Source organism: Pelodiscus sinensis, chromosome 4 (genome assembly GCF_049634645.1).
Source record: "Pelodiscus sinensis isolate JC-2024 chromosome 4, ASM4963464v1, whole genome shotgun sequence".
Classification (NCBI taxonomy): Eukaryota; Metazoa; Chordata; order Testudines; family Trionychidae; genus Pelodiscus; species Pelodiscus sinensis.
The window spans coordinates 133,681,327-133,706,293 of NC_134714.1; the positions used below are offsets into that span (position 1 = coordinate 133,681,327).

The 24,967-nt window shown below is 61.8% G+C and overlaps 2 protein-coding genes and 1 long non-coding RNA gene across 9 annotated transcripts in view; 2 read left to right on the plus strand and 1 right to left on the minus strand.

The window, feature by feature from the left end:
• Window positions 1-115: 115 nt before the first annotated feature.
• Window positions 116-6,644, plus strand: LOC102459672 (perforin-1-like). Of its 3 annotated transcripts, none has more exons than XM_075928672.1 (3): window positions 116-286; window positions 2,341-2,946; window positions 5,505-6,644. In XM_075928672.1, the coding sequence occupies exons 1-3, from the start codon at window positions 234-236 to the stop codon at window positions 6,625-6,627; spliced, it is 1,782 nt and encodes a 593-aa protein (XP_075784787.1). In that variant the 5' UTR covers window positions 116-233; the 3' UTR covers window positions 6,628-6,644. The 3 variants fall into 3 exon arrangements, with proteins under 3 accessions (XP_075784787.1, XP_075784788.1, XP_014434647.2); XM_075928673.1 differs by having other exon boundaries at window positions 2,383-2,946; XM_014579161.3 differs by lacking the exon at window positions 116-286 and adding an exon at window positions 1,748-2,000 and having other exon boundaries at window positions 2,383-2,946.
• Window positions 6,645-10,528: 3,884 nt separating this feature from the next.
• On the plus strand, window positions 10,529-16,880 carry LOC142829291 (uncharacterized). 3 transcript variants are annotated; one of them, XR_012903728.1, is made up of 3 exons: window positions 10,529-10,968; window positions 16,421-16,500; window positions 16,579-16,880. It is a non-coding gene; the product is annotated as an uncharacterized LOC142829291 (long non-coding RNA). The 3 variants fall into 3 exon arrangements; XR_012903729.1 differs by lacking the exon at window positions 10,529-10,968 and adding an exon at window positions 11,527-11,714; XR_012903730.1 differs by lacking the exon at window positions 10,529-10,968 and adding an exon at window positions 13,824-14,145.
• Window positions 16,881-19,589: 2,709 nt separating this feature from the next.
• LOC102462304 (perforin-1-like) overlaps window positions 19,590-24,967 on the minus strand; it is a 113,657-nt gene continuing 108,279 nt past the window's right edge. For all 3 annotated transcript variants that reach the window (XM_075928699.1, XM_075928697.1, XM_006134369.3), the window contains exons 2-3: window positions 21,415-21,975; window positions 19,590-20,682 (exon numbers count right to left, since the gene is read on the minus strand). In XM_075928699.1, coding sequence (XP_075784814.1) covers window positions 19,644-20,682; window positions 21,415-21,926 — 1,551 coding nt within the window. In that variant the 5' untranslated portion in view covers window positions 21,927-21,975 and the 3' untranslated portion in view covers window positions 19,590-19,643. The remainder of the gene's footprint in view (window positions 20,683-21,414; window positions 21,976-24,967) is intronic.

The following is a 24,967-nucleotide window of genomic DNA, read 5'->3' on the forward strand; positions in this document are numbered from 1 at the left end:
GCCAAAATGTTGTGGGCTGGCCCTGCACCCGGGGCTCCTCCTGCCTGGCTACAGCCCCCGGCAGGGCTCAAACCGCACGTGTGAGCTGCTGGCGGCAGGAAGAGCGGCTCCGACCACAGGCTTCCCTCCCGCCCTCCGCTGCACCGGCAGGGCCCGGAACAGGAAGAGCGTGCCTGTGATGTCAGTGGGGGAACCCCAGAACTGCCGTGCGAGTGAGGGCTGCCCCTCTGTGCATGCCTGCTCCTTCTCTTCAGCTCTGGCAGCCCGGGACGGTCACCACCAGCAGGTCAGTGGGGGGGGGGGGGAGGGGGGATCTCTGGGCTCCCAGGCTCCTCCTGGAGCTGGGACAGAACCCACGAGTCCTGCTTCCCAATTGTCCCTCCCGACCCCGACCCTGACCGAAAAGACCCCTCTCCCCCCGAAGCAGAGAACCCAGGTCTCCTGGCTTCCCCATCTATCATCTATCCTCTCTCACTCCATCTACCTATCCCCATCGACCCCCTCTATCTACCTATCCATCCCCACGCACCCCCTCTATCTACCTATCCATCCCCACGCACCCCATCTATCTATCTGTCCATCCCCACCCACCCCCTCTATCTACCTATCCATCCCCACGCACCCCATCTATCTACCTATCCCCATTCACCCCCTCTATCTACCTATCCATCCCCATGCACTCCATCTATCTGTCTATCCCCACCCACCCCATCTATCTACCTATCCCCACCCACCCCCTCTATCTATCTATCCATCCCCACGCACCCCATCTATCTATCTATCTCTCTATCCATCCCCACCCACCCCCTCTATCTATCTATCTATCTATCTATCTATCTATCTATCTATCTATCTATACCCACCCCAGCTATCTATCTATCTATCTATCTATCTATACCCACCCCAGCTATCTATCTATCTATCTATCTATCTATACCCACCCCAGCTATCTATCTATCTATCTATCTATCTATCTATACCCACCCCAGCTATCTATCTATCTATCTATCTATCTATCTATCTATCTATCTATCTATCTATCTATCTATACCCACCCCAGCTATCTATCTATCTATCTATCTATCTATCTATCTATCTATCTATCTATCTATACCCACCCCAGCTATCTATCTATCTATCTATCTATCTATCTATCTATCTATCTATCTATCTATCTATACCCACCCCAGCTATCTATCTATCTATCTATCTATCTATCTATCTATCTATCTATCTATCTATCTATCTATACCCACCCCAGCTATCTATCTATCTATCTATCTATCTATCTATCTATCTATACCCACCCCAGCTATCTATCTATCTATCTATCTATCTATCTATCTATCTATCTATCTATCTATCTATCTATCTATCTATCTATCTATCTATCTATCCCCACACACCCCCTTTATCTATCTATCTATCTATCTCCCCACCCATCTATCTCCACACACACCCTCTATCTATCCATCCCCACGCACCCCCTCTATCTATCTATCTATCTATCTATCTATCTATCTATCTATCTATCTATCTATCTATCTATCTATCTATCTATCTCTCTCCATCCCCACACACTCACACATTCTCTCTCTCTCTCTCTCTCTCTCTCTCTCTCTCTCTCTCTCTAAAACATCGTATCTGACTCTGTTTATCACTCCATAATTGGTGGGCGCCAGCAGAGCTGGGGCGGGAGGGGGGCAGTTCTGCATCAGGAGGGGGCTGAGGGCTGGGGTTTAGGGGAACTGGCGTAGCTGGTTGTGGGGAGTCCAGGTCTGGCTAGCAGGGGCTGTGTGTTGCGATTGCTCTGTCATTTCTCGCTCTTTCCTTTCCATGAGTCAGAGCCCATGCCCGTGTGTGACAAATGGAAACACACCCCCCCAAGTGACATCCCACCTCCGCCCCACGGCAGCATCTCTCTGTGTTTCTGTTCGTGTTCTGAGACATCCTGTGCCTGAGAGGTTTTCACACCTTCAACGTCCTGTCCCTGGCACAGAGTATGTGGAGGGCCAGAAAGCTGGGTCTGTGCATCTGATGTGGGGCAGCTCAGAGGGGCAGGATTCCTGCCTAGAGGAGCCCTCCCCGGTGTGATCTGGGGTTGTGGGGTGAGGGCAGGATGCCGAGCTGGATGGGCCCATGGGTCTGATCTGGGTTGGCAGGGAGGGAGCAGGATACCAAATTAGCTGGGCCCAAGGATGTGAGCTACCCACCATGCACAACAACACAAACACATTCAGTATGGACTCCCCATTGCACTGGTGTTTGGGCCCCGTTTAGAGGCGCCCAGGCTGCATGTAACATTAACAGCATGTTAATCTGGGGAACTTCTTCCCACAGGCTTGTTCTTAATGCGGGCTCTCTCTGTGATTCCATCTCCAGGGTGGTCCAGAAACTGACATCCCTCCTGGTCATGCCCAAACCCTGTTCCGTCTTCCCTCTCCTCCTCCTCCTCCTCCCTGGGGTCGCCACTCATTGCCACACAGCCACCGCCGAGGAGTGCAAGAAGCACACGGCCTTTGTGCCCGGGCACAACCTGGCAGGGGAGGGCATTGACGTGACCACGCTGGAAAGAAAAGGGGCCTATTTGGTGGACACCAGTCCCTGGAGGCGCAAGGATGGGACCTGCACGCTGTGCCAGAACTCCCTGCTGGACAGGAAGCCACAGCGGCTGCCGCTGGCGGCAGTGGACTGGAGGGTGAAGGTCTCCTGCCGCAGGAAGCTCTCCAGTGCCGTGAAGGAGTCGGCTCTGGGGGTGGTCCGTGCGGCAAGTGCCAGGGTGAAGAACGACTGGAAGATGGGGCTGGAGGTGAAGATGAAGCCCAGCACCCACGCGCAGGTGGAGCTGGCCGGGTCGCACTCCAAGCTGGCTGAGTTCAGCACAGACAAGTCCCAGCAGGACAAGTACAGTTTCACCAGCCACGAGGTGTCCTGCAAGTACTACCAGTAAGGGCCGGGGCAGAGGTTAGAGATGGGTGGAGATTAGAGGCTAGGGGTTGAGTGCCGGTGAAGAGGAAGGCCGGGGGTTGGGTGCCGGTGAAGACTGGAGGTGAGGGGGAAGGCCAGGGGTTGGGTGCCGGGGAAGGCTAGGGGTTGGGTGCCAGAGAAGGCTGGGGGTGAGAGGGAGGTCGGGGGGTGGGTGCCGGTGAAGACTGGGAGTAAGAAGGAGGCTGGGGGTTGGGTGCCGGTGAAGGCCGGAGGTGAGGGGGAGGTCGGGGGTTGGGTGCCGGTGAAGGCTGGAGGTGAGGGGCAAGGCCAGGGGTTGGATGCCGGTGAAGACTGGGGGTAAGAGGGAGGCCGGGGGTTGGGTGCCGGTGAAGACTGGGGGTAAGAGGGAGTCCGGGGGTTGGGTGCCGGTGAAGGCTGGAGGTGAGGGGCAAGGCCGGGGGTTGGGTGCCGGTGAAGACTGGGGGTAAGAGGGAGGCCAGGGGTTGGGTGCCGGTGAAGGCTGGGGATGGGGGTGATGGTTAGAGTTTCCAATGTTGCATTCCCCTCAGCGTGGTAAATGTTCTGGGCTAGACGGACCGTTGGTCTCATCCAGGACTGCCGTCCTCATGTTCTCAATGTTACACGCTGCAGGGGCTGTTTTATGGCCAGTGACAGTATCTAGTCTGAGGGTTGATGTCTGTAATGTTAGTTGAGCCATCTGGAATCTCTCCTCTAAGGTGATAAGTCTTGTAAGAGGAGGGCTTGGGGGGAACCATCCCGCAGTGAAGCAAAAGCCACCTATGGGAGACATCAGTGTGATGGTCCTATCATCCTAGAACTGTAGGACTGGAAGGGTCCTCGAGGGTCATCAAGTCCAGTCCCCTGCCCTCACGGCAGGACCCAGCACTGTCTAGACCATCCCTGACAGGTGGTTGTCCAACCTGCTCTTAAATGTCTCCAGAGATGGGGATTCCACAACCCCCCTGGGCAATTTATTCCAGTGTTTAACCACCCTGACAGGTAGGAAGTTTTTCCTCAAGTCCAACCTAAACCTCCCTTGCTGCAGTTTAAGCCCATTGCTTCTTGTCCTGTCCTCAGAGGCCAAAGAGAACAATTCTTCTCCCCCCTCCTTCTAACACCGTTTTAGATACTTGAAAACCACTGTCATGTCCCCTCTCAGTCTTCTCTTTTCCAAACTAAACATGCCCACGTTTTTCAATCTTCCTGCCTACATCATGTTTTCTAACCATTGGACATTTGTGTTGCTCTTTTCCGGATTTTTTGCAATTGGTCCACGTCTTTCCTGAAATTCGGCTCCCTCAACTGGTCACCATACTCCATTTGTTGCCTAATCTACACAGAGTAGAGCGGAAGAATGACTTTTTGAGTCTTACATCATTCTAGAGCCATGTTTCCTTTTTTTGCAACAGTCTCACACTTCTGACTTGTGGTCCTCTCTGGCTCCTAGATCCCTTTCTGCCGTACTCCTTCCTAGACCGTCGCTTCCCAGTCTGTATGTGTGACACGGATTGGTCCTTCCTGTGTGGAGCACTTTACATTTCCAGTACTTATTGAATTTCATCCTATTTACCTCAGACCATTTCTCCAGCTTGTCCAGATCAGTTTAAAGTATATTCCTCTCTTCCAAAGCACTTGCAACCCCTCCTAGCTTAGCAGCATCTGCAGATTTAATAAGTGTGCTCTTTATGCTGTGATCTAAATCACTAATGAAGATATTGAACAGAACCAGTCCCAAAACTGACCCCTGCAGAACCCCACTTGTTATGCCCTTCCAGCATGATTGTGAACCATTAATAACTACTCTTTGAGATCGGTTCTCCAGCCAGTTATGCACCCACCTTATAGTAGCCCCATCTAAGTTGTATTTACCTAGTTGATGAGGTGATGTAAGACAGTATCAAAAGTCTAACTAAAGTCAAGGTATACCACAACTACCGCTTTCCCCTATCCATACAATGAGCAGCAGGAGCCAAGTCAGGAAAGCTCATATTCTGGTTTGGAGGGTCCCAAGAAGAAAAAGGAAAAGACTGGCTGTGTGGACTCCCTCACGGACTTGAATGGATAGGAATGGAATGATGTACTTACTGAGTTTCTTGAAGAGGGCAAGAGGTAAAAGTGAGGCAGTAAAGGTATAAGACTAAATTTTCATGGGAAGCGAACTTTGGGCTATGGGCTTTCAATCTAGCAGACAAAGGTCTGACAGAATCCGAGGCTGAAAGCTGAAGCTAGGCATATGTAGATGGGGAAAAGGTGTGAATTTGTAAGCGTAACAGGATTGATCGCTGGAATGATCTACCGGTAGGGTGTAGTCGATTCTCCATCATGGCCAGTTTTTAAATTGAGATGGGATGTTATTTTGTAGAAGATCTGCCCTAGTTTAAACAGGAATTTATTCAGGGCTGTTCTCAGGCCGGAGTTATCCAGGGGGTCGGAGTAGATGTCCCAGAAAGGCCCCTTCAGGTCTTAGAGTATGTGGATGGATAACACTGAGCTCTCCCCCTACAAAACGCTGATATCGTATGGCACGTCACATGGTGGATGTTTCTTTCCCCCAGGTTCCGCGTTACCCAGAATCCTCCACTCACCAGCGAATTCACCCAGGCCTTGATGAACCTCCCAGAGGACTACACCCACGGCTCACGCCTTGAGTACCATCAGCTGATCGACACCTACGGCACTCACTACCTGTCCCAGCTGAGGCTGGGAGGGCGGGTCCGGGACGTGACAGCCGTGCGGGTCTGCGAGGCGGCCCTGGACGGGGTGACAGCGGACGAGATCAAGGACTGCCTGAGCGTGGAGGCCTCTGTCAGCATCGGGGGCGGGAAGGGCAAGGCCCAGGCGGCTTTCAAACAGTGCGAGGAGCAGCAGAAGAAGAAGAACTTCAAGCACAGCTTCCATGAGACATACAGCGAGCGCCACACCGAGGTGACGGGGGGCCAGAACCACGCCGACCTGCTCTTCTCCGAGGGGCAGGACGCAGAGGCCTTCTCGTCATGGATGGAGAGCCTCAAAGAAAGCCCCGACCTGGTGTCCTACTCCCTGCACCCCATCCACATGTTGTTAGACCAGGACGACCCCAAGCGGGAGGCTCTGGGGCAGGCGGTGAGCGAGTACATCACCGAGAGGGCCCTGTGGAGGAATTGCACCCAGAGCTGCCCTCCGGGGACCCAGCGCAGCGCCCACGACCCCTGCTCCTGCGTCTGCCCCGAGGACAGCTCCACCAACACCATGTGCTGCTCAAAGCAACGGGGCCAGGGGAAGCTGACGGTGACGGTGGAGCGGGCCACCCATCTGTGGGGGGACATCACCAGCCGCACGGACGCCTACGTCAAGGTCTTCTTCCAGGACCGGGAGGTGCGGACCGAAACCGTGTGGAACACCGACAGCCCCGTCTGGGGCGTCCACCTGAACCTGGGGCCCGTGCGGGTGGTGGAGACCAGCCAGCTCCGCATCCAGGTCTGGGACGAGGACCACAAGTACGACGACGACCTGCTGGGGAGCTGCGACGAGCCGCTGCGCTCCGGGGAGGACCAGCGCCGGGTCTGCTACCTGAACCACGGCCGGCTGGACTTCCGCTACAGCCTGGTGTGTGGCCTCAGCCTCCGCGGGCCCCACTGCTGGGACTACGCCTCCCAGGGCCAAGGAGGCAACAGAGGGGGGCAGCTTCCCAGCCAATAAAGGAACTGCAGAGCTGACTCGGCCACCCTGGTGTCTCACTGTGCACATCCCCCCTCTGTCCCCCTCCAGCCTCCTGACCCCCGATCGCCGCCTCCTGCCCCAAGTACCCTCCCCCGTTTCTTCCCACCCCCACTCTGCCCCAAGGAAAATTTCCTGCCTGAGCCCAGATCCCACATGGAGGGCAAGGTCCAGCCCCCCGGATCCAGGCACTGACGTGGGGGCAGAGGGCAGGATTCTGCCCTGTTCCCCCCCCCCCGCCCGCCCGCCCCAGATCCTGGAATGCACTTAGGCGGGCTCCACTCTCCCTGCCCCCTTGTCTCAGTTCCCAGGGTTCCTGCCCCACGCCCTGCCCTGAGCCCCTCCTCTAGATAGTCCCCCTCCCCATGGCCGCCGGCCCCTCCCCTTGGGGTGGGAATTGCCGGGTGTCACTCATTTTCTGATCTCCCTCACCCACAGCTGGGCCCGATGACGTTGCCATGGGCACCGGGTCTCTGTGGTGTTTGGCGCTGCTCAAAGCGGGGCCAGACAGGGCCGCCCTGTGCACGCTGCAGCCCAAGGCAACCGCCCCAGGATGTACACTTGGGGGGGGGGGGGGTCCAGAGTTTGCAGGGGCCTGGCACTGGCAGCAGCAAGTGACTTGGCCTCAGCCTGCCCCACTGGCTCCCAGCATCCCCGGGCAGGGGGCAGAAACCAGAAAGGGGGGGGAGTTGGGGGAGGGAAGAGAATGTGGGTGGGAAAGGCAGGGGTAGGGAGAGGTGGGGCAGGGACAGAAAGGGGTGGGGTGGAGGCTTGGGGAAGGGGGCAATGCAGGCTGGGTGGGGGCGGAGCCGGGGCCGGAAGAGGTGGGGCAGGGATTGGGGGAAGGGGGCAATGGGGATGGGTGGGGGCGGAGCAGAGGCCGGAAGAGGTGGGGCAGGGATTAGGGGAAGGGGGCAATGGGGATGGGTGAGGGCGGAGCAGAGGCCGGAAGAGGTGGGGCAGGGATTGGGGAAGGGGGCAATGGGGATGGGTGGGGGGGAGCAGGGGCCGGAAGAGGTGGGGCAGGGACTGGGGGAAGGGGGCAATGGGGATGGGTGGGGGCGGAGCCGGGGCCGGAAGAGGTGGGGCAGGGATTAGGGGAAGGGGGCAATGGGGATGGGTGGGGGCGGAGCCGGGGCCGGAAGAGGTGGGGCAGGGATTGGGGGAAGGGGGCAATGGGGATGGGTGGGGGCGGAGCCGGGGCCGGAAGAGGTGGGGCAGGGATTAGGGGAAGGGGGCAATGGGGATGGGTGGGGGCGGAGCAGGGGCCGGAAGAGGTGGGGCAGGGATTGGGGGAAGGGGGCAATGGGGATGGGTGAGGGCGGAGCAGGGGCCGGAAGAGGTGGGGCAGGGATTGGGGAAGGGGGCAATGGGGATGGGTGAGGGCGGAGCAGGGGCCGGAAGAGGTGGGGCAGGGATTAGGGGAAGGGGGCAATGGGGATGGGTGGGGGCGGAGCAGGGGCCGGAAGAGGTGGGGCAGGGATTGGGGGAAGGGGGCAATGGGGATGGGTGGGGGCGGAGCAGGGGCCGGAAGAGGTGGGGCAGGGATTGGGGAAGGGGGCAATGGGGATGGGTGGGGGCGGAGCAGGGGCCGGAAGAGGTGGGGCAGGGATTAGGGGAAGGGGGCAATGGGGATGGGTGGGGGCGGAGCAGGGGCCGGAAGAGGTGGGGCAGGGATTGGGGGAAGGGAGCAATGGGGATGGGTGAGGGCGGAGCAGGGGCCGGAAGAGGTGGGGCAGGGATTGGGGAAGGGGGCAATGGGGATGGGTGAGGGCGGAGCAGGGGCCGGAAGAGGTGGGGCAGGGATTAGGGGAAGGGGGCAATGGGGATGGGTGGGGGCGGAGCAGGGGCCGGAAGAGGTGGGGCAGGGATTGGGGGAAGGGAGCAATGGGGATGGGTGGGGGCGGAGCAGGGGCCGGAAGAGGTGGGGCAGGGATTGGGGAAGGGGGCAATGGGGATGGGTGAGGGCGGAGCAGGGGCCGGAAGAGGTGGGGCAGGGATTGGGGAAGGGGGCAATGGGGATGGGTGAGGGCGGAGCAGGGGCCGGAAGAGGTGGGGCAGGGATTAGGGGAAGGGGGCAATGGGGATGGGTGGGGGCGGAGCAGGGGCCGGAAGAGGTGGGGCAGGGATTGGGGGAAGGGAGCAATGGGGATGGGTGGGGGCGGAGCAGGGGCCGGAAGAGGTGGGGCAGGGATTGGGGAAGGGGGCAATGGGGATGGGTGAGGGCGGAGCAGGGGCCGGAAGAGGTGGGGCAGGGATTAGGGGAAGGGGGCAATGGGGATGGGTGGGGGCGGAGCAGGGGCCGGAAGAGGTGGGGCAGGGATTGGGGGAAGGGAGCAATGGGGATGGGTGAGGGCGGAGCAGGGGCCGGAAGAGGTGGGGCAGGGATTGGGGAAGGGGGCAATGGGGATGGGTGGGGGCGGAGCAGGGGCCGGAAGAGGTGGGGCAGGGATTGGGGAAGGGGGCAATGGGGATGGGTGAGGGCGGAGCAGGGGCCGGAAGAGGTGGGGCAGGGATTGGGGGAAGGGAGCAATGGGGATGGGTGGGGGCGGAGCAGGGGCCGGAAGAGGTGGGGCAGGGATTGGGGGAAGGGAGCAATGGGGATGGGTGGGGGCGGAGCAGGGGCCGGAAGAGGTGGGGCAGGGATTAGGGGAAGGGGGCAATGGGGATGGGTGGGGGCGGAGCAGGGGCCGGAAGAGGTGGGGCAGGGATTGGGGAAGGGGGCAATGGGGATGGGTGAGGGCGGAGCAGGGGCCGGAAGAGGTGGGGCAGGGATTAGGGGAAGGGGGCAATGGGGATGGGTGGGGGCGGAGCAGGGGCCGGAAGAGGTGGGGCAGGGATTGGGGGAAGGGAGCAATGGGGATGGGTGGGGGCGGAGCAGGGGCCGGAAGAGGTGGGGCAGGGATTGGGGGAAGGGAGCAATGGGGATGGGTGGGGGCGGAGCAGGGGCCGGAAGAGGTGGGGCAGGGATTAGGGGAAGGAGGCAATGGGGATGGGTGAGGGCGGAGCAGAGGCCGGAAGAGGTGGGGCAGGGATTGGGGAAGGGGGCAATGGGGATGGGTGAGGGCGGAGCAGGGGCCGGAAGAGGTGGGGCAGGGATTAGGGGAAGGGGGCAATGGGGATGGGTGGGGGCGGAGCAGGGGCCGGAAGAGGTGGGGCAGGGATTAGGGGAAGGGGGCAATGGGGATGGGTGGGGGCGGAGCAGGGGCCGGAAGAGGTGGGGCAGGGATTGGGGGAAGGGGCAATGGGGATGGGTGGGGGCGGAGCAGGGGCCGGAAGAGGTGGGGCAGGGATTGGGGGAAGGGAGCAATGGGGATGGGTGGGGGCGGAGCAGGGGCCGGAAGAGGTGGGGCAGGGATTAGGGGAAGGGGGCAATGGGGATGGGTGGGGGCGGAGCAGGGGCCGGAAGAGGTGGGGCAGGGATTGGGGGAAGGGAGCAATGGGGATGGGTGGGGGCGGAGCAGGGGCCGGAAGAGGTGGGGCAGGGATTGGGGGAAGGGGCAATGGGGATGGGTGAGGGCGGAGCAGGGGCCGGAAGAGGTGGGGCAGGGATTAGGGGAAGGGGCAATGGGGATGGGTGGGGGCGGAGCAGGGGCCGGAAGAGGTGGGGCAGGGATTGGGGGAAGGGGGCAATGGGGATGGGTGAGGGCGGAGCAGGGGCCGGAAGAGGTGGGGCAGGGATTGGGGGAAGGGAGCAATGGGGATGGGTGGGGGCGGAGCAGGGGCCGGAAGAGGTGGGGCAGGGATTGGGGGAAGGGGCAATGGGGATGGGTGAGGGCCTAGCCTGTGGTCAGATCCTTTGGGGTCACACTCAGGTGTCTGCCCAAGGCTGGGGTGGAACTCCCCTGCCGGGTCTAGGGCAACGCCCCCTGCCCCCTGCCCACCACGCCCTGTGCTTTGGATAAAACCCTGGAGCCAGGGACCTGCAGCCCCCACCCGCGAGCGGGACAGCTCCTCTGCAGGGGCTGCACTCCAGGGCTGTGGGGTAGAATGTGTGGGGGCAGGCAGGGCAGGGAGGCTGGCTGAGCTGAGCTGAGGGCCGGGAGGAGCAGCAGGAAGCACCCGCAGGAGGGCGGGGGGCAGCCGAGGGGTGGGGCTGGCTACCGGAGCATGCAGCTGCCTCGAGCACCGTGAGATCTGGCGCCCTGCGCGGCGGCGTTTTGCGCCTCCGTAGGGACGGCCCCCCCAGGAGTCCTGGCTCCCAGCCGCCCCTCGCCAGGGCTGCGTTAACCTGGAGGCTGCTACGGCTCCGGCCTCAGGCCTCCTATGGGTTAGGCACCACGGTTGGGCTGTGGGTAGCACATGGGCAGGCACCGGAGCCAGGTAACAGCCGTCCGTCCCGGGCCGGGTAACAGCCGTCCGTCCCGGGCCGGGTAACAGCCGTCCGTCCCGAGCCGGGTAACAGCCGTCCGTCCCGGGCCGGGTAACAGCCGTCCGTCCCGGGCCGGGTAACAGCCGTCCGTCCCGGGCCGGGTAACAGCCGTCCGTCCCGGGCCGGGTAACAGCCGTCCGTCCCGGGCCGGGTAACAGCCGTCCGTCCCGGGCCGGGTAACGGCCGTCCGTCCTGGGCCGGGTAACGGCCGTCCGTCCTGGGCCGGGTAACGGCCGTCCGTCCGGGGCCGGGTAACGGCCGTCCGTCCGGGGCCGGGTAACGGCCGTCCGTCCCGGGCCGGGTAACGGCCGTCCGTCCCGAGCCGGGTAACGGCCGTCCGTCCCGGGCCGGGTAACAGCCGTCCGTCCCGAGCCGGGTAACAGCCGTCCGTCCCGGGCCGGGTAACAGCCGTCCGTCCTGCGCCGGGTAACGGCCGTCCGTCCTGAGCCGGGTAACGGCCGTCCGCCCCGGGCCGGGTAACGGCCCTCCGTCCTGAGTGCTGGGTGGGTGGGGGCGTGTTTTGGGGGCCATGGAAGAACAAGGTGACAGGAGGCCTGGGAGACGCCCACTCATATCCCGCTTCTCCCGGCCCCTGACCCGAGCAGGCACCACTCAGCCGCAATCAGCCCTTCCCGGCCGTGCCCGGCACCCGCTGCCTGAGCCAGGCGTCGCTGCGGGGGGCCGGGGCAGCTGCTGGGTGAGCTGACGGCCTCTGACGGGCTCACCGTTCTCACTTCACCAGGCCTTGTGTTTCCCCTCCTGCCCCTGTGGTGGGGAGGGGTTGGCTCCCGAAGGGGGCAGGGTCTCTGGAGGAAGAGGCAGGTCTGGGGTTGCCTCTCCCAGCCCTAGACTCACCCTCCCCCCTCCCCCACTCAGGTTCCCAGCCCCTCTGCTCTAAACACCCGGCCCTATTCCCCGGCCAGAGCTGGAGAGAGAGCCCAGCAGTCCTGGCTCCCAGCCCCTTCTGCTCTAACCACTAGCCCCCACTCCCCTCCCAGAGCCGGGATCTGAAACAGGCGCGCAGGTCGGAGGCAGGCACCAGTCACCCAGACCCCGCCGAGCCTCCCCCCTTCCTCCCTGATTGCCAGGCCACCCCCCGCTCGGTGCTGAAGCCACCTCCAAATAACACCAGCCCCCAAACCCCACACCCTGCCCCTCTCAGAAACAAAAAGGAGACCCCCGCCTGCATGTGGCACCCCCTGGAGCTTGCCCTCGGAAACGCCTGCCCCTGCCCTCCCCAGCCCCACTGCTGCTCTGGCGCCCCCTGGTGCCTGTGATTTCCCCAACCAGACTTTGTGCTTGTAAAACGTTAACCGGGGGGATCATACCCTGGGGCTGTGTGGGCTGAGCTCGCTGTACCCCCACCAGCACCCTGTGTGCCCCCTCCCTGCAGTCCCACCTTCTTCCCCCATGCCATGACCTCTGCATGCCCCCATTTCCCCTTCCCCCATGCCAGGGGCTCCCCCAGGCTAGGGGCTCTGTGTGCCTCCCCCTTCTCCTGTCTTTCTTCCTGTCACGGGGGTGTGTGAGCTGCAGCTGCATCTGGGGTGGAGCCGAGGGGACCTATCAGAGTGTGGTTGTTTCCCACCTATTTCAAAGGGGACCTCACAGGCCACATCAAAGCCCCCAGCTACTTGTGGGGCTGGGGCTGGGCTGCTGATGCAGGGTGATGTGGGTTCTGGGGCCTGATTCTGTGTGGCCACATGAGTGAGGCGCTGCTGCCGGTACGCGCCGGAGCAGAGGCAGCACCCGGATGTGGCCAGAAGCCCCCGCAGCAGAGCGCGGCGCGCAGCTCCCGGCCGCCCAGGGACAGCGTGAGAAGCGAGAGCGTGGCGGTCAGTGCAGCTTTGCGGGCAGAGTCACCGCAGGGCGGGACCGAGCCCTATGTGCAGAGAAATGACCCTCAGCTGGATTGTTTTATGGGTGGGGAAACCGAGGCACATGGCGGGCAGGCCTAGGGCATGATGAGCAGTCCCATCCCCCAACACTAGCTCCTAGGTCGCACTCCCTTCCCAGAGCCCAGGATGGAACCCAGGAACCCTGTTTTCCCATCGCCTCCCATTTTCCCCTTCAGAGGCTTCCCAAACTTTTTAGCATCACCCCCCCCCACACACACACACTCCAAAATAGCAAAACTTGTTGAGAAAAAAAAGGAGGAAATTGACTGGGGCCTCAAAACTTGATTGGGGGGGGCTGGGTCGCCTCGCGCCCCCCCTGGAATTTCTTCACCCCCCCAGGGGGGCAACTCTCCACTCCGGTGCTAGGGCACAGGGCAGGCTCAGAGGAGCAGAGAATGGGACATGGGGCTTTCCCCCTCCAGCGGCCCTTCTCTGCACCAGTTTGGGGCAGGGGGGGGCTTTTCCTTGTGTTTTGATAAGGATCCCCCCTCGCCCCTGTGTCTGACAGACTGAGGTGGGATTCTAGCCGGAATCTGCCGTCCCCTGGCGGGGAAAGGGACCGAGGGTGGAGCTGATCCTGCCTCCCCCAGGCCCACCAAGACAAACACACTCGAAAGGGGAGAGAACTCAAAACTCAGCGGCTGGAGGAATTCAGCCCTAGATACAGGCGCACCCAGAGCACCGCCCCCAGCATCTGCCCCTCCCTTGCCCCCCAGTGTCCCTGCCCGCCTGTGGGCCCTGCTGACCAGCCCCCTCCCTGCCCCGCCCCACGCCTCCCACCGGCCGCGATCACTTGTTTTGCAGTGGGCAGGAGGCGCAGGGGGCCAGGGCAACATTAGAGGTACGTCTACACAGCAGTGTTCTTTTGGAGTGACTGGCGCAATTCTGAAATGCCAAAGAGCGCCGCGACACAGCCCGCTGTTATTGCAGAATCAGGTCGAACTGGAGGTCTTCCTACCCCCACTCCTGGAACCTCATTTCCCGAGGAGGAAGGGAGGCCGGAGGAGCCGCGCTCTTCCTTCCACCGCCTGTGTAGCCAGCGCCCAATTCGGCTGTTTCCACCTCGGCTCCGCAGCCGAGGGAGCTGACGTTGCATCACGACCCTCGACTGCTGCTCGGAGGCGTGGCCGCGCCCTTTGCAAGTTGAGGGGGTCCGGCGAATGGGCGTGCGCTCAGAAAAGCCCCGGGGAGCATTGAGAAACGGCTGGGTTTCACAAGACAGGAGCTATGGTGAGCCATTGGCTCTGGCCCTGTTGGAGCGGCTGTTTGGGACAGGGAACCCCGGCCGGTCCTACGGGCTTGCAAACACACATGCCCAAAACAGGGCTGGAGTAGGAGGCAGACCCCCTGGTAAGAGCCATCTCCAGCCTCCTCAATCTAGGAGCAGGGGTGAGAGGTGGGACCAGCCCCACTGCGATCAGAAAAACTCGTGAGCGTAAAACTCCTACCCAGGCCGGCCCACAACGTCATGTCGCCCCCAGACCTCGTCACTTGGGCCCAAACTTGGAAAGATCTCAATTCTCTGGGGCCTTGGGGCATCCCCCACAGTCTGGCACCGGAGGCGGCTGGCTCAGTTCACCGCATGGGAAGGCCGGTCCTGCTTCTACCCCGGGGGAAGACAAGTGCTGTGTCCGTTGTGTGGACACAGCCAGAGGGTCCAAAGGTTAATGGAGCAGACGCTGCAGCATCTCTGGTCAAAGCCCCCTGCGACACTCCAGAATATCAGCCTTTCCCCCGCCGCACGGCGCTCTGAGCCACATTCAATGGGTGTGCCAGGGTAGCCCCCAGCCATGGGCTAACGTAGGGACATCGGGGGCTACAGCCCGGGCCTCGGTGATACCGGTCCGCCAGGGCTGGAGCCGCGAGCACCGGCTGGCCCACATGCCCCCAGGGAAGGGGTGTCTGGGAATCTCCGGCTCTGCAGCTCCCATTGGTCAGTTACTGGGACCAATGAGAGCCGTGGAGGCAACGCCTCCTGTAGGCACGTACGCCTCACTGCGCCCCAGTGCACTGCCAACCAGGAACCGCCCAAAGCAAGCGCCCACCCCATCCCGTACCTCAATCCCCTACCCCCTGCACCCCACCTAGCACCTGCACCATTACCCTCCGACCCAGCCCCGAGCCCCCTCCTGCCCCCAAACCCCCACCCAGAGCTCTCACTCCCACCTGCACCCCACCCTCCGACCCAGCCCTGAGCCCCCTCCTGCCCCCAAACCCCCACCCAGAGCTCTCACTCCCACCTGCACCCCTACCCTCCGACCCAGCCCCGAGCCCCCTCCTGCCCCCAAACCCCCACCCAGAGCTCTCACTCCCACCTGCACCCCACCCTCCGACCCAGCCCTGAGCCCCCTCCTGCCCCCAAACCTCCACCCAGAGCTCTCACTCCCACCTGCACCCCACCCTCTGACCCAGCCCCGAGCCCCCTCCTGCCCCCAAACCCCCACCCAGAGCTCTCACTCCCACCTGCACCCCACCCTCCGACCCAGCCCCGAGCCCCCTCCTGCCCCCAACCCCCCACCCAGAGCTCTCACTCCCACCTGCACCCCACCCTCCGACCCAGCCCCGAGCCCCCTCCTGCCCCCAACCCCCCACCCAGAGCTCTCACTCCCACCTGCACCCCACCCTCTGACCCAGCCCCGAGCCCCCTCCTGCCCCCAAACCCCCACCCAGAGCTCTCACTCCCACCTGCACCCCACCCTCCAACCCAGCCCCGACCCCCCTGCTGCCCCCAAACCCCCACCCAGAGCCCACACCCCGAGCCTCCTGCCGCACCGCAATGCCCTGCCCCATTGCAGAGCCCACCCCCCAAGCTAGAGATGCACCCCCACCCCAGGTTCTTCCCTATACTCAGTCCTTCTCAGACTGCATTTTTGGTGGGGGGGTTTTTTTTGGCCCTGTGCTAGCCAGGAATCTGAGCACCCCAGGCCTGGCTCACCCGAGCTCTCGCCCCAGCTCTGGGAGGAGAGTGAGGGCTAGTGGTCAGATCAAGGGGGCCTGGCCTCTTGGTTCCCTGCCTGGCTTTGGGAGGAGATAGGTACACACCCTCCGGCCCAGAGAGCACTAAGTCAGACGTGGGCACATCTGGAAGGAACTGATGTGAAAGGCGCAGCTGGGGGGTGGGGATACATGGAGACGCGCTGCCCCCTGCTGGTGGACACTGCACTACAGCAGGACTAACAGGAGACCCATTCAGGTCACTTCCGTGCTGAACGACCCAGGAGTGCCATGGAGCCCTGAGATGCAGCCAGCTCTGGGGAGGGGCAGCTGGGAGCAATCTGTGCACACAGCAAGACACGTGCGCCAATCACAGGGGAATCAAACCTCTTGTACCGCAGGATATTTAGTGCTTTGTTTTTATACCCAAATACCAGTCAGGCCGCGTTTCTTGCTGTCGCCAAGGCCACTAGGAAACAGTGCTGCATGCTGGGTTCCACCCTCGGCTGTGGTAGGGCAGTAGGGCCTAGTGGGTAGAGAAGGGGGCTGACCCACTCCCTTGCTCTCTCAGCTGTTGGCGGCGAAGTGGTGTCGGACGAGGAGCTGGAGCAGTTGCTGGAAAGCGGGTTAACGGAGGTGTCCGTCTCGATCGTGAGTGCCAGGGAGAGCTGATACGGGGGGCAAGGGCAGGCCAGGCTGGGGTGTTGACCCCCGTCCCTTCTTCCACAGATAATGCAGGACACATAAGACCAAGCAGGCACTGAACAAGTTCGAAACCAGGCACGGCAAGATCCTCCAGCTGGCGCCAAACGCCACTTCTGCATCGCTTTCCTGCCCCCGCACAACTTCCTGTTTCCAGCACTTCCATGGTCCTGCCTCTTCCCACTGGGATCCACTTCCTGCCTTGCCACCCTTCCTGCAATAGCTACTTCCTGTTTTGGAAAAATCAGCTTCCTGTGAGCCCCGCCTTTCACTCTCAGCTTCTCCTTCCTGTTATGGCGATGTCAACGTCTTTTTCGTCTGCTGCCCCTCCCCTCTGGCATCACCTTCCTGTCTCGGACGAATCGGCTCTCTGACAGCATCGGTGCCCTACTAGCTGTGCCCACTTCCTGTCTCACTTGGTGCCACTTCCTGTGCACCTCTTGCCATTTTTTCTCTCCATGCCAGGGGAGTCCATTCCCACTTCCTGTCTTATTTGGTGTCACTTCCTGTGTTCCTGCAACCCTTTCTGATGCCTCTCATTTGGGTGGGGGAATTCGTGCCTCATTGAGGGTATTGGGCATCTAGGGATCATCGTGTGCTGGGGAGGAGCCAGGGTAGATCCCTCCCAATTTCTCCCCACATAGTGCCCCACGGCAGCTTCACAGGAGGCTCCTCTAGGGGGCGCTTGCAGGAACCGAAGGTTAATCGGCAATTCCAGCTTGTGCTGATGGTGCTGCCAGGAACGTGTCTGACCAAACCAACCGGCCCGGCGCGGAGACTCTTGGCTCGGTCTCGCTGCGGCTGCTCGGGGCAGGGCCGGGCTGCGTGTCTCCAGTGGCTGCGGCGTGTCCCTGCCGCGCCTTTTCTAACCTTGGGAGCATGTTCCCCGGGTGGTGTCTCCTGGGAGACGGGACGGGCAGCATCTCCCGGAGCTCGGCCCGGCTCAACCCTCACGACACAAGGGAGACGTCGCCCTGCCTCAGGCAGTGCGCCTGGACCCGGACCGTGTCCCCCCGTCATGGCCAGAGCAGCCTGGCCCCGGAGCGCCCCTCACAGCTCTGCGCCCCACCCTCTGCCCCACCCCAGAGCCAGCACCCCCTGACAGCCTGAGCCCCGCCCACACTCAGACCTGGCGCCCCTCCCCCAGCCTGTGAGTTTCAGTTTGGGTACCAGTGTGAATCAGACGGTCGTGTCCCTCAGCACCGGGCTCAGCTCCCTGCCTCTCGCCTCTCACGCTGTCCCCGGCCGGGCTGGGAGCTGTGCAGGGCGCTCTGCTACGGGGGCTTCTGGCCCCGGCCCGGCGCTGCCTCTCCCCTGGTTCTTCCCGTCAGCACGTGACTCCCGTGGCCACGAAGAGCCGGGCCCCAAGGAACGCCCCTTGCTGCTTCTGGCTTTGAAATGGGTAGGAAATGCCCACAGGCTGACAGGTCCCTCTGCTCCACCCCAGAAGCAGCTGCATCTCACAGCCCTGGGGTGGGGAATGGCACGTGGTTGCTGGTTTAAGACAGTAGCTGGTGCCCCCAAGAGGGGAGAGGCCCCATTTCCTACCCCCTGGAACCAGTCTGCTCCCTGATCCAGGGAGGGGGGCAGGTTAACCCCTGGCAGCATTGCAGAAGGGCCCAGCCACTCCTGCCCAGTGTCCCTAAGGCATGCAAATGTCCATGCCCTCAACCCAGGGTTAGCTCCGGGCCGGGGATGCCGATTGTAACAGGGCTCAAAGAACAACGGTCCAGCAGTGGGTGTGAGCCAGGCTGGGCGGGACGGTGTCCCCTGCCTGTTTGCCAGGAGCTGGGAGTGGGGAGGGATCACTGGCTGATTCCCTGTTCCGCTCATGCCCTGGGGCACCCATCGGCAGGCAGGACACTGGGTGCATGGACTTTGGTCTGGCCCAATCTGGCCGCTCTGATACTTGTAACCACCGAGCAATGCGGTAGGAAGGAAAGTCAGGAAATAGGGGGCAACGAAGGGCTCCCAGAGCCCAGGCATAGGGACATGGGGGACACACAGAGCCCCTAGCATGGGGGAAGGAAGTGGGGGGTGCACAGAGCCCCTGGCATGATGAGGAGGGGGAAGGGGCTGCAGGGAGGGGGCACACAGGGCGCTGGTGGGGGTACAGAGCGCTCAGCCCACACAGCCCCAGGGTGCGATCCCTCGGTTCATGCTTTACAAGCATAGAGTCTGCTCAGGAAAGTGGGGGGGTCCTAGAGCAGCAGCCAGCAGAGCCCCACGGGGCAGGGGAGGGCGTTCCCAGGAGGAGGCACCAGGGGGCGCTAGAGCAGCAGCCAGCAGGGCCTCAGGAGGCAAGGGGAGGGCATTCCCAGGAGGAGGCACCGGGGGGCGCCAGAGCAGCAGCCAGCAGGGCCCCAGGAGGCAAGGGGAGGGCATTCCCAGGAGGAGGCACCGGGGGGCGCTAGAGCAGCAGCCAGCAGGGCCCCAGGAGGCAAGGGGAGGGCATTCCCAGGAGGAGGCACCGGGGGGGCGCTAGAGCAGCAGCCAGCAGGGCCCCAGGAGGCAAGGGGAGGGTGTTCCCAGGGGAGGCACCAGGGGGCGCCAGAGCAGCAGCCAGCAGGGCCCCAGGGGGCAGGGGAGGGCGTTCCCAGGGGAGGCACCAGGGGGCGCCAGAGCAGCAGCCAGCAGGGCCCCAGGAGGCAAGGGGAGGGTGTTCCCAGGGGAGGCACCAGGGGGCGCCAGAGCAGCAGCCAGCAGGGCCCCAGGGGGCAGGGGAGGGCGTTCCCAGGAGAGGCACCAGGGGGCGCCAGAGCAGCAGCCAGCAGGGCCCCAGGAGGCAAGGGGAGGGCATTCCCAGGAGGAGGCACCGGGGGGCGCCAGAGCAGCAGCCAGCAGGGCCCCAGGAGGCAAGGGGAGGGTGTTCCCAGGGGAGGCACCAGGGGGCGCCAGAGCAGCAGCCAGCAGGGCCCCAGGGGGCAGGGGAGGGCGTTCCCAGGGGAGGCACCAGGGGGCGCCAGAGCAGCAGCCAGCAGGCCCCAGGAGGCAAGGGGAGGGTGTTCCCGGGAGGAGGCACCAGGGGGCGCCACGGCAGGTCCTCCACCAGGACAGGCTGGTTGGGGGCCAGGACTCTTGGGTTCTCTCCCTCAGCCCCTCACAGGCACGTACTCCTGGCAGCTGTCCCCTCCCAGGTGGGGCCCGCACTCCAGCGAGTAGGAAAACACCACATGGCCATAGTCAAGGTTACAGGTGAGTGTGAGCGTCTTGGTGACCTTGAGGTAGGATGTGCAATGTCCCAGCAGGTGGTCCTGCCATGGTGCTGAGTCGCTGTCCCACACCTCCACCTTCAGTTCAGGCCCCACTGGGAGCGTCACCACCCCGAAGTCCAGGTTTTTGTTCCACTCCGGGTTGTTGTCGTTGTCAATGTGGCCCGTCTGCAGCTCCCGGCCTCGGAAGAAGACCTTGACGTAGGCATCGGTGGCAGTTAAGTGGTCCCCCCACAGGTCCCTGCCCCACAGCACGTGGACACTGAGCCGGGCCAGGCCCCGCCGGAGGGGGCAGCACGTGGAGTCGGTGAGGGAGCTGCTGGAGCAGTGGCATTTGCAGGAGTCGACGGAGCCGCCTTCTGGGCAGTGCTGCGGGCACCTCCTCCTCAGCCCCCGCTCAGCCACGTACTCCTTCACTGCCTGCCTCAGCGCCTCCCGCCGGGGGTCTCCCGGCCCCACCAGGGCGTGGATGGGCTCCAGGGAGTAGGAGACCAGGCCGGGGCTGGCGTTGAGATTCTCCTTCCAGGCTGAGAATGTCGTGGGGTCTTGCTTTTCGGAGAATTGTGCGTTGGTGCGGCTGTCACCCCCCGTCACCTCGATGCGCTTCTCCAGGTAGGGAGCCTGGGATCTCAGCCTGCCCTGGCTGGTTGACATGTGGGCATGCAAGCCCAGGCCTTGCAGGAATTCAGAGTCCAGATGCTCCCTGATTTCAGTGGCTGTCAGCCCGTCCAGCGCTGCCCGGCAGGTCGGGATGGCCGTCAGCTGCCGCACACGCCCGCCCAGCGCAGGCAGCCATGCATAGTGGGTGCCGTACCTGGCCAGGAAGGGCCGGTACGTGTCAGGTCTGTAGGTGGGCGGAAGGTGGTGCAGGGCCTGGGAGAATTGCGACGTCAGCTGGGGGTCATGTGCGAGTCTAAATCTGCCCAGAGGAACGAGAGAGGAGTTAGGAGCCAACAAGAGACCTCTGGCACCTCGCCCAGCACAAACTGGCTCATTGCCCGCTGTGTGGCTTCCCTGGGGGGGGGACTCAGATGAAGGCAGGGTCCCCTCCCAGTCAGTACTGCCTCATTGTCCCCATGCAGCTGTACAGGGAGCTGTTCTTTAAAGAGTAGGGCAGGGGTCCAGCAGGGGGCGCTGTGCTGCAGGGAGTAGGGCGGGGCCCAGCAGGGGGCGCTGTGCTGCAGGGGCGGGGTGGGGCCCAGCAGGGGGCGCTGTGCTGCAGGGAGCGGGGCGGGGGCCCAGGAGGGGGTGCTTTGTTGCAGAGAGCAGGGTGGGGGCCCAACAGGGGGCGCTGTGCTGCAGGGAGTGGGGGGGGCCCAGCAGGGGGCGCTGTGCTGCAGGGGGCGGGGCGGGGGCCCAGCAGGGGGCGCTGTGCTGCAGGGAGCGGGACGGGGGCCCAGCAGGGCGCGCTGTGCTGCAGGGAGCGGGGCAGGGCCCAGCAGGGGGCGCTGTGCTGCAGGGAGCGGGACGGGGGCCCAGCAGGGGGCGCTGTGCTGCAGGGAGCAGGGCGGGGCCCAGCAGGGGGCGCTGTGCTGCAGGGGGCGGGGCGGGGGCCCAGCAGGGGGCGCTGTGCTGCAGGGAGCAGGGCGGGGCCCAGCAGGGGGCGCTGTGCTGCAGGGGGCGGAGCAGGGACCTATCAGGGGATTCTCACCTGTAAAACACACAGGACACCTCATTGAGCACAAACATGTACTTGTCCTGCTGCTCCTTCTCGTAGGCGAAGCTGGCGAGCGGGGATCGTGCCCCCCCCAGGGCCAGGTCTTTTGTCTCCTCCGTCAGACCCAGCTCCTTCTTCCAGTCGCTGGTCACAGCCGATGCCACGGCCTGGGCCACGGCCACAGCCGACTGCTCCACCGAGCTTCTCACCTCCTGTTGGCAGGCAACGGTTTCCTTCCAGTTCACCACGACCAGCGGCACCTTCCTGTCCTGCCGCGGGCTCTGGCACAGGGTGCAGGTGCCATCAGGGCCGTGCCACAGGCTGGTGTCCAGCAGGGAGGCCTCCGTCCAGCCCAGCGTGGTGATGTCGATGCCCTTCCCCACCAGGCTGTGCCAAGGCATTGAGGGCGTCGTCTCTCTGCACTTCTCAGCCGTGGCGGTGTAGCAGTAGGGGGAGACTCCAGGGAGAAAGAGGAGGAGCGGGATGAAGATGCTGCATCTCGGCATGGCTGGTACCAGGGCGCCCTCACCAGGGAGCGGCTTTCAGTGTCTGAGCCTTGTAATGGGAGAGAAACAGAGAGAGCCTTCATTAATGGGAATCCAGTGGCAGGCAGTTCCGCAGGCACCACACACGCTACCAGCATCCCAGAAACATCCAGGCTGCTACAACTCTCCCTGCATGTGAGAGGAAAGATTCCAACAACCGATGTTAGAGCCGGCCCACCCCTCTGAATCTATGGGTCTGTCTACACTAGCCCCCTAGTTCGAACTAGGGAGGCTAATGGAGGCATTCGAACTTGCAAATCAAGCCCGGGATTTAAACATCCCGCACTTGATTTGCATGTTCCCGGCCGGTTGCCATTTTTGAAATTTACAAGCCCAGACTAACTGCCTGCGTCTACACGCAGCAGGGAAAGGAGTGTCCAAAATAAAGCCCTAAATCTAACTACCTGTTATTCCTCCTGCAAGGAGGTTTAAGAGAGAGTTCGATTTCGGGGGTTTATTTTTAACGCCCATTTCCCTGCTCCATGTAGACACCGGCAGTTAGTCTGGGCTTGTAAATTTCAAAAATGGCGACCGGCCGGGAACATGCAAATCAAGGGCAGGATGTTTAAATCCCGGGCTTGATTTGCAAGTTCGAATGCCTCCATTAGCCTCCCTAGTTCGAACTAGGGGGCTAGTGTAGACATACCCATAGACATACCCTAACAGAGAGTTGCTGCAGGAGGTGAGCAGTGCAGGGGCTATGACACACACAAGCTGGCAGTTCTGATTCTGTCCACTGGGGGCGGTTGGTCTTGTGAATAGACGAGGATGAAACACACACAGGTGAGTAGCTCTCACTCCAACCAATGGAACGTCTACACAGCAATAGCGTTATTTCGAATTAATATCAAAATAACAGGCAGCTCCTCTCAGCGTCGGTAAACCTCGTTCTGCGAGGAATGACGCCTCTTCCGACACAGGGGCTGTGGGCCCAGGCTGTACAGTGTATTCGTGAATGATCCTGGGAAAAGGAGCAAACAGAGAGGCGGCAACACTGGCAGATGATACAAAATTACTCAAAATAGTGCAGTCCAAAGCTGCGTGTCAAGCGTTCCAACGGGATGTCCCAGCACTGGGTGCCTGGGCGATACAGAGGCAGAGGGAATCCAGTGAGCAGAAATGCAGAGTAATGCACAGGGCAAAATTGAATCCCAAGTATAGACACCAAATCGGGGGGGTGGAGTGGCTGTTCCCACTCATGAAAGATATTTTGGAGTCACTGCGAATAGCTCCCTGAAACTATCTGCTCCGTCTGCAGTGTCTGTCGGAAAAGCTCACAGAATATTGGGAATGGTTCGGGAAGGAACCGATCACAGACAGAAAGTATCGCACTGCCGCGATGTACAGCCATGGCAGCCCACAGCGTGAACTCCACAGGCCGGCCTGGCGGCCCCATCTCAAAAAGCGACCTTGGATTTGGGAAAGGTAGGGAGAATGGCACCAGAAATGCTTGGAGGGGCCCATCCTTAAGGTGACATAGGCCATCGGGTGCCAGCAACGCCCCCTGCCCAGTGCATCGGCCAAACCAGACTCCCTCTGCGAACAAGGATCTGTGGACACGGATCAGGCATTAGGAGCAGCAACATACAAAAGCCCCCGGTACAGTTTCAGGCTTGCAAGCTGCCAGCCTGAGACAGAAACGTCCAAACACAGACCGGAGAGAGACTGCTGAGCTGGGATTCGGGTGCAAATTGGACTCCCCGAGCCAAGGTCTAAACACGCCCAGGGAGCCGTTCTCCCAGTCCACTAGGGAATTTCCCGCTCACGTCTTTGTCCTCGCCCCTTCTCCCCCTGCTGGAGATGAGCCACCGCCAGGCCGGTTCGGTTAGCTCTGGTGTGTGTCCTTTTTTTCCTGTCTATCGTTGTCTCTTCAGCAGCTGAGGACGTGAGTTGTAGCTCACGAAATCATGTGCCCTAATCCCCTTGGAAATGTGTTAGTCTTTAGTCCGCCAGTGAGGAGGAGCTGGCTGAGGGGAAGGGACAGACCCTGACCATGGTGGTCCCATTGTAACTCTGAAGTGGGACACGGCTGGGTAGAGAGGGGACAGTAGGATGCAGGAGTCCCGGGTTCTCTTCCAGGTTCTGACAGGGGAGTGATGTTGAGGGATCAGAGCACAGGCAGGGTGGGGCTGGAAGCCTGGACTCCTGGGTTGGTTCCCTGGTTCTGGGAGGGAAGTGGGGTCTAGTGGTTAGAGCAGAGAGCGGGGCTGGGAGCTTGAACTCCTGGGTTCTTGCCCCGCCTCTGGGAGCAGAATGGAGTCTAGTGATATAGAAAGGGAGAGTGTGAGACACACTCACAATGTTTCACAGGAAAACCTAGATTCTGAAACAACACAGCGTGCATCTACACCACCAGCCGTTATTTCGAAATATGTCGAGCTGGGGGACTTCTTACTCCGACTCCTGCAACCCTCCTTTCACGAGAAGTCGGAGGATGTGTGTTCTTCCTTTGACTTCCTGCTGTGTAGCCAGCGCCTAAAGCCGAATTCAGCTATTTTCACGTCAGCTACGCAACTGACATAGCTGAAGTTGCGAAGCTTAATTTGGCTTTCACCCTGCAGTGTAGACGTGCCCTTAGAGACCTACTAAAAGACATTGACTGTGCACTTTGTGATCACATCTCTAGTGTCAGTGACAATGTAACTGAGCGGTTCCTGTCTGCTCTTCTAGGGAGTTAGAATGTGACCACTTACATTCCCTGCTCAATTTCCAGCTTAGGTCTTATATAAAAGAGCAAGTTGGGCCAATCCTTTAGAATCTAACATCGAAAGAGAAAGCAAGCAAGCAAGCAAGCAACCATCCCTCCACCCATGCAAAGTTCTTGGCTCAGGCGTGTCGCCGGGATGGGATATTTTGCTATCACAGAAGTCTCTGGACTACATCCTGTGTTGGGACTATTGGCCCTCCCGTGCTCGGTGGGGACGCCTGTTGTGTCTCCCAGAAGCAAACCCCTGCGATCCCAGCACGGAGCCGACACGCCTCCCCTCCGCACACAGCCCACA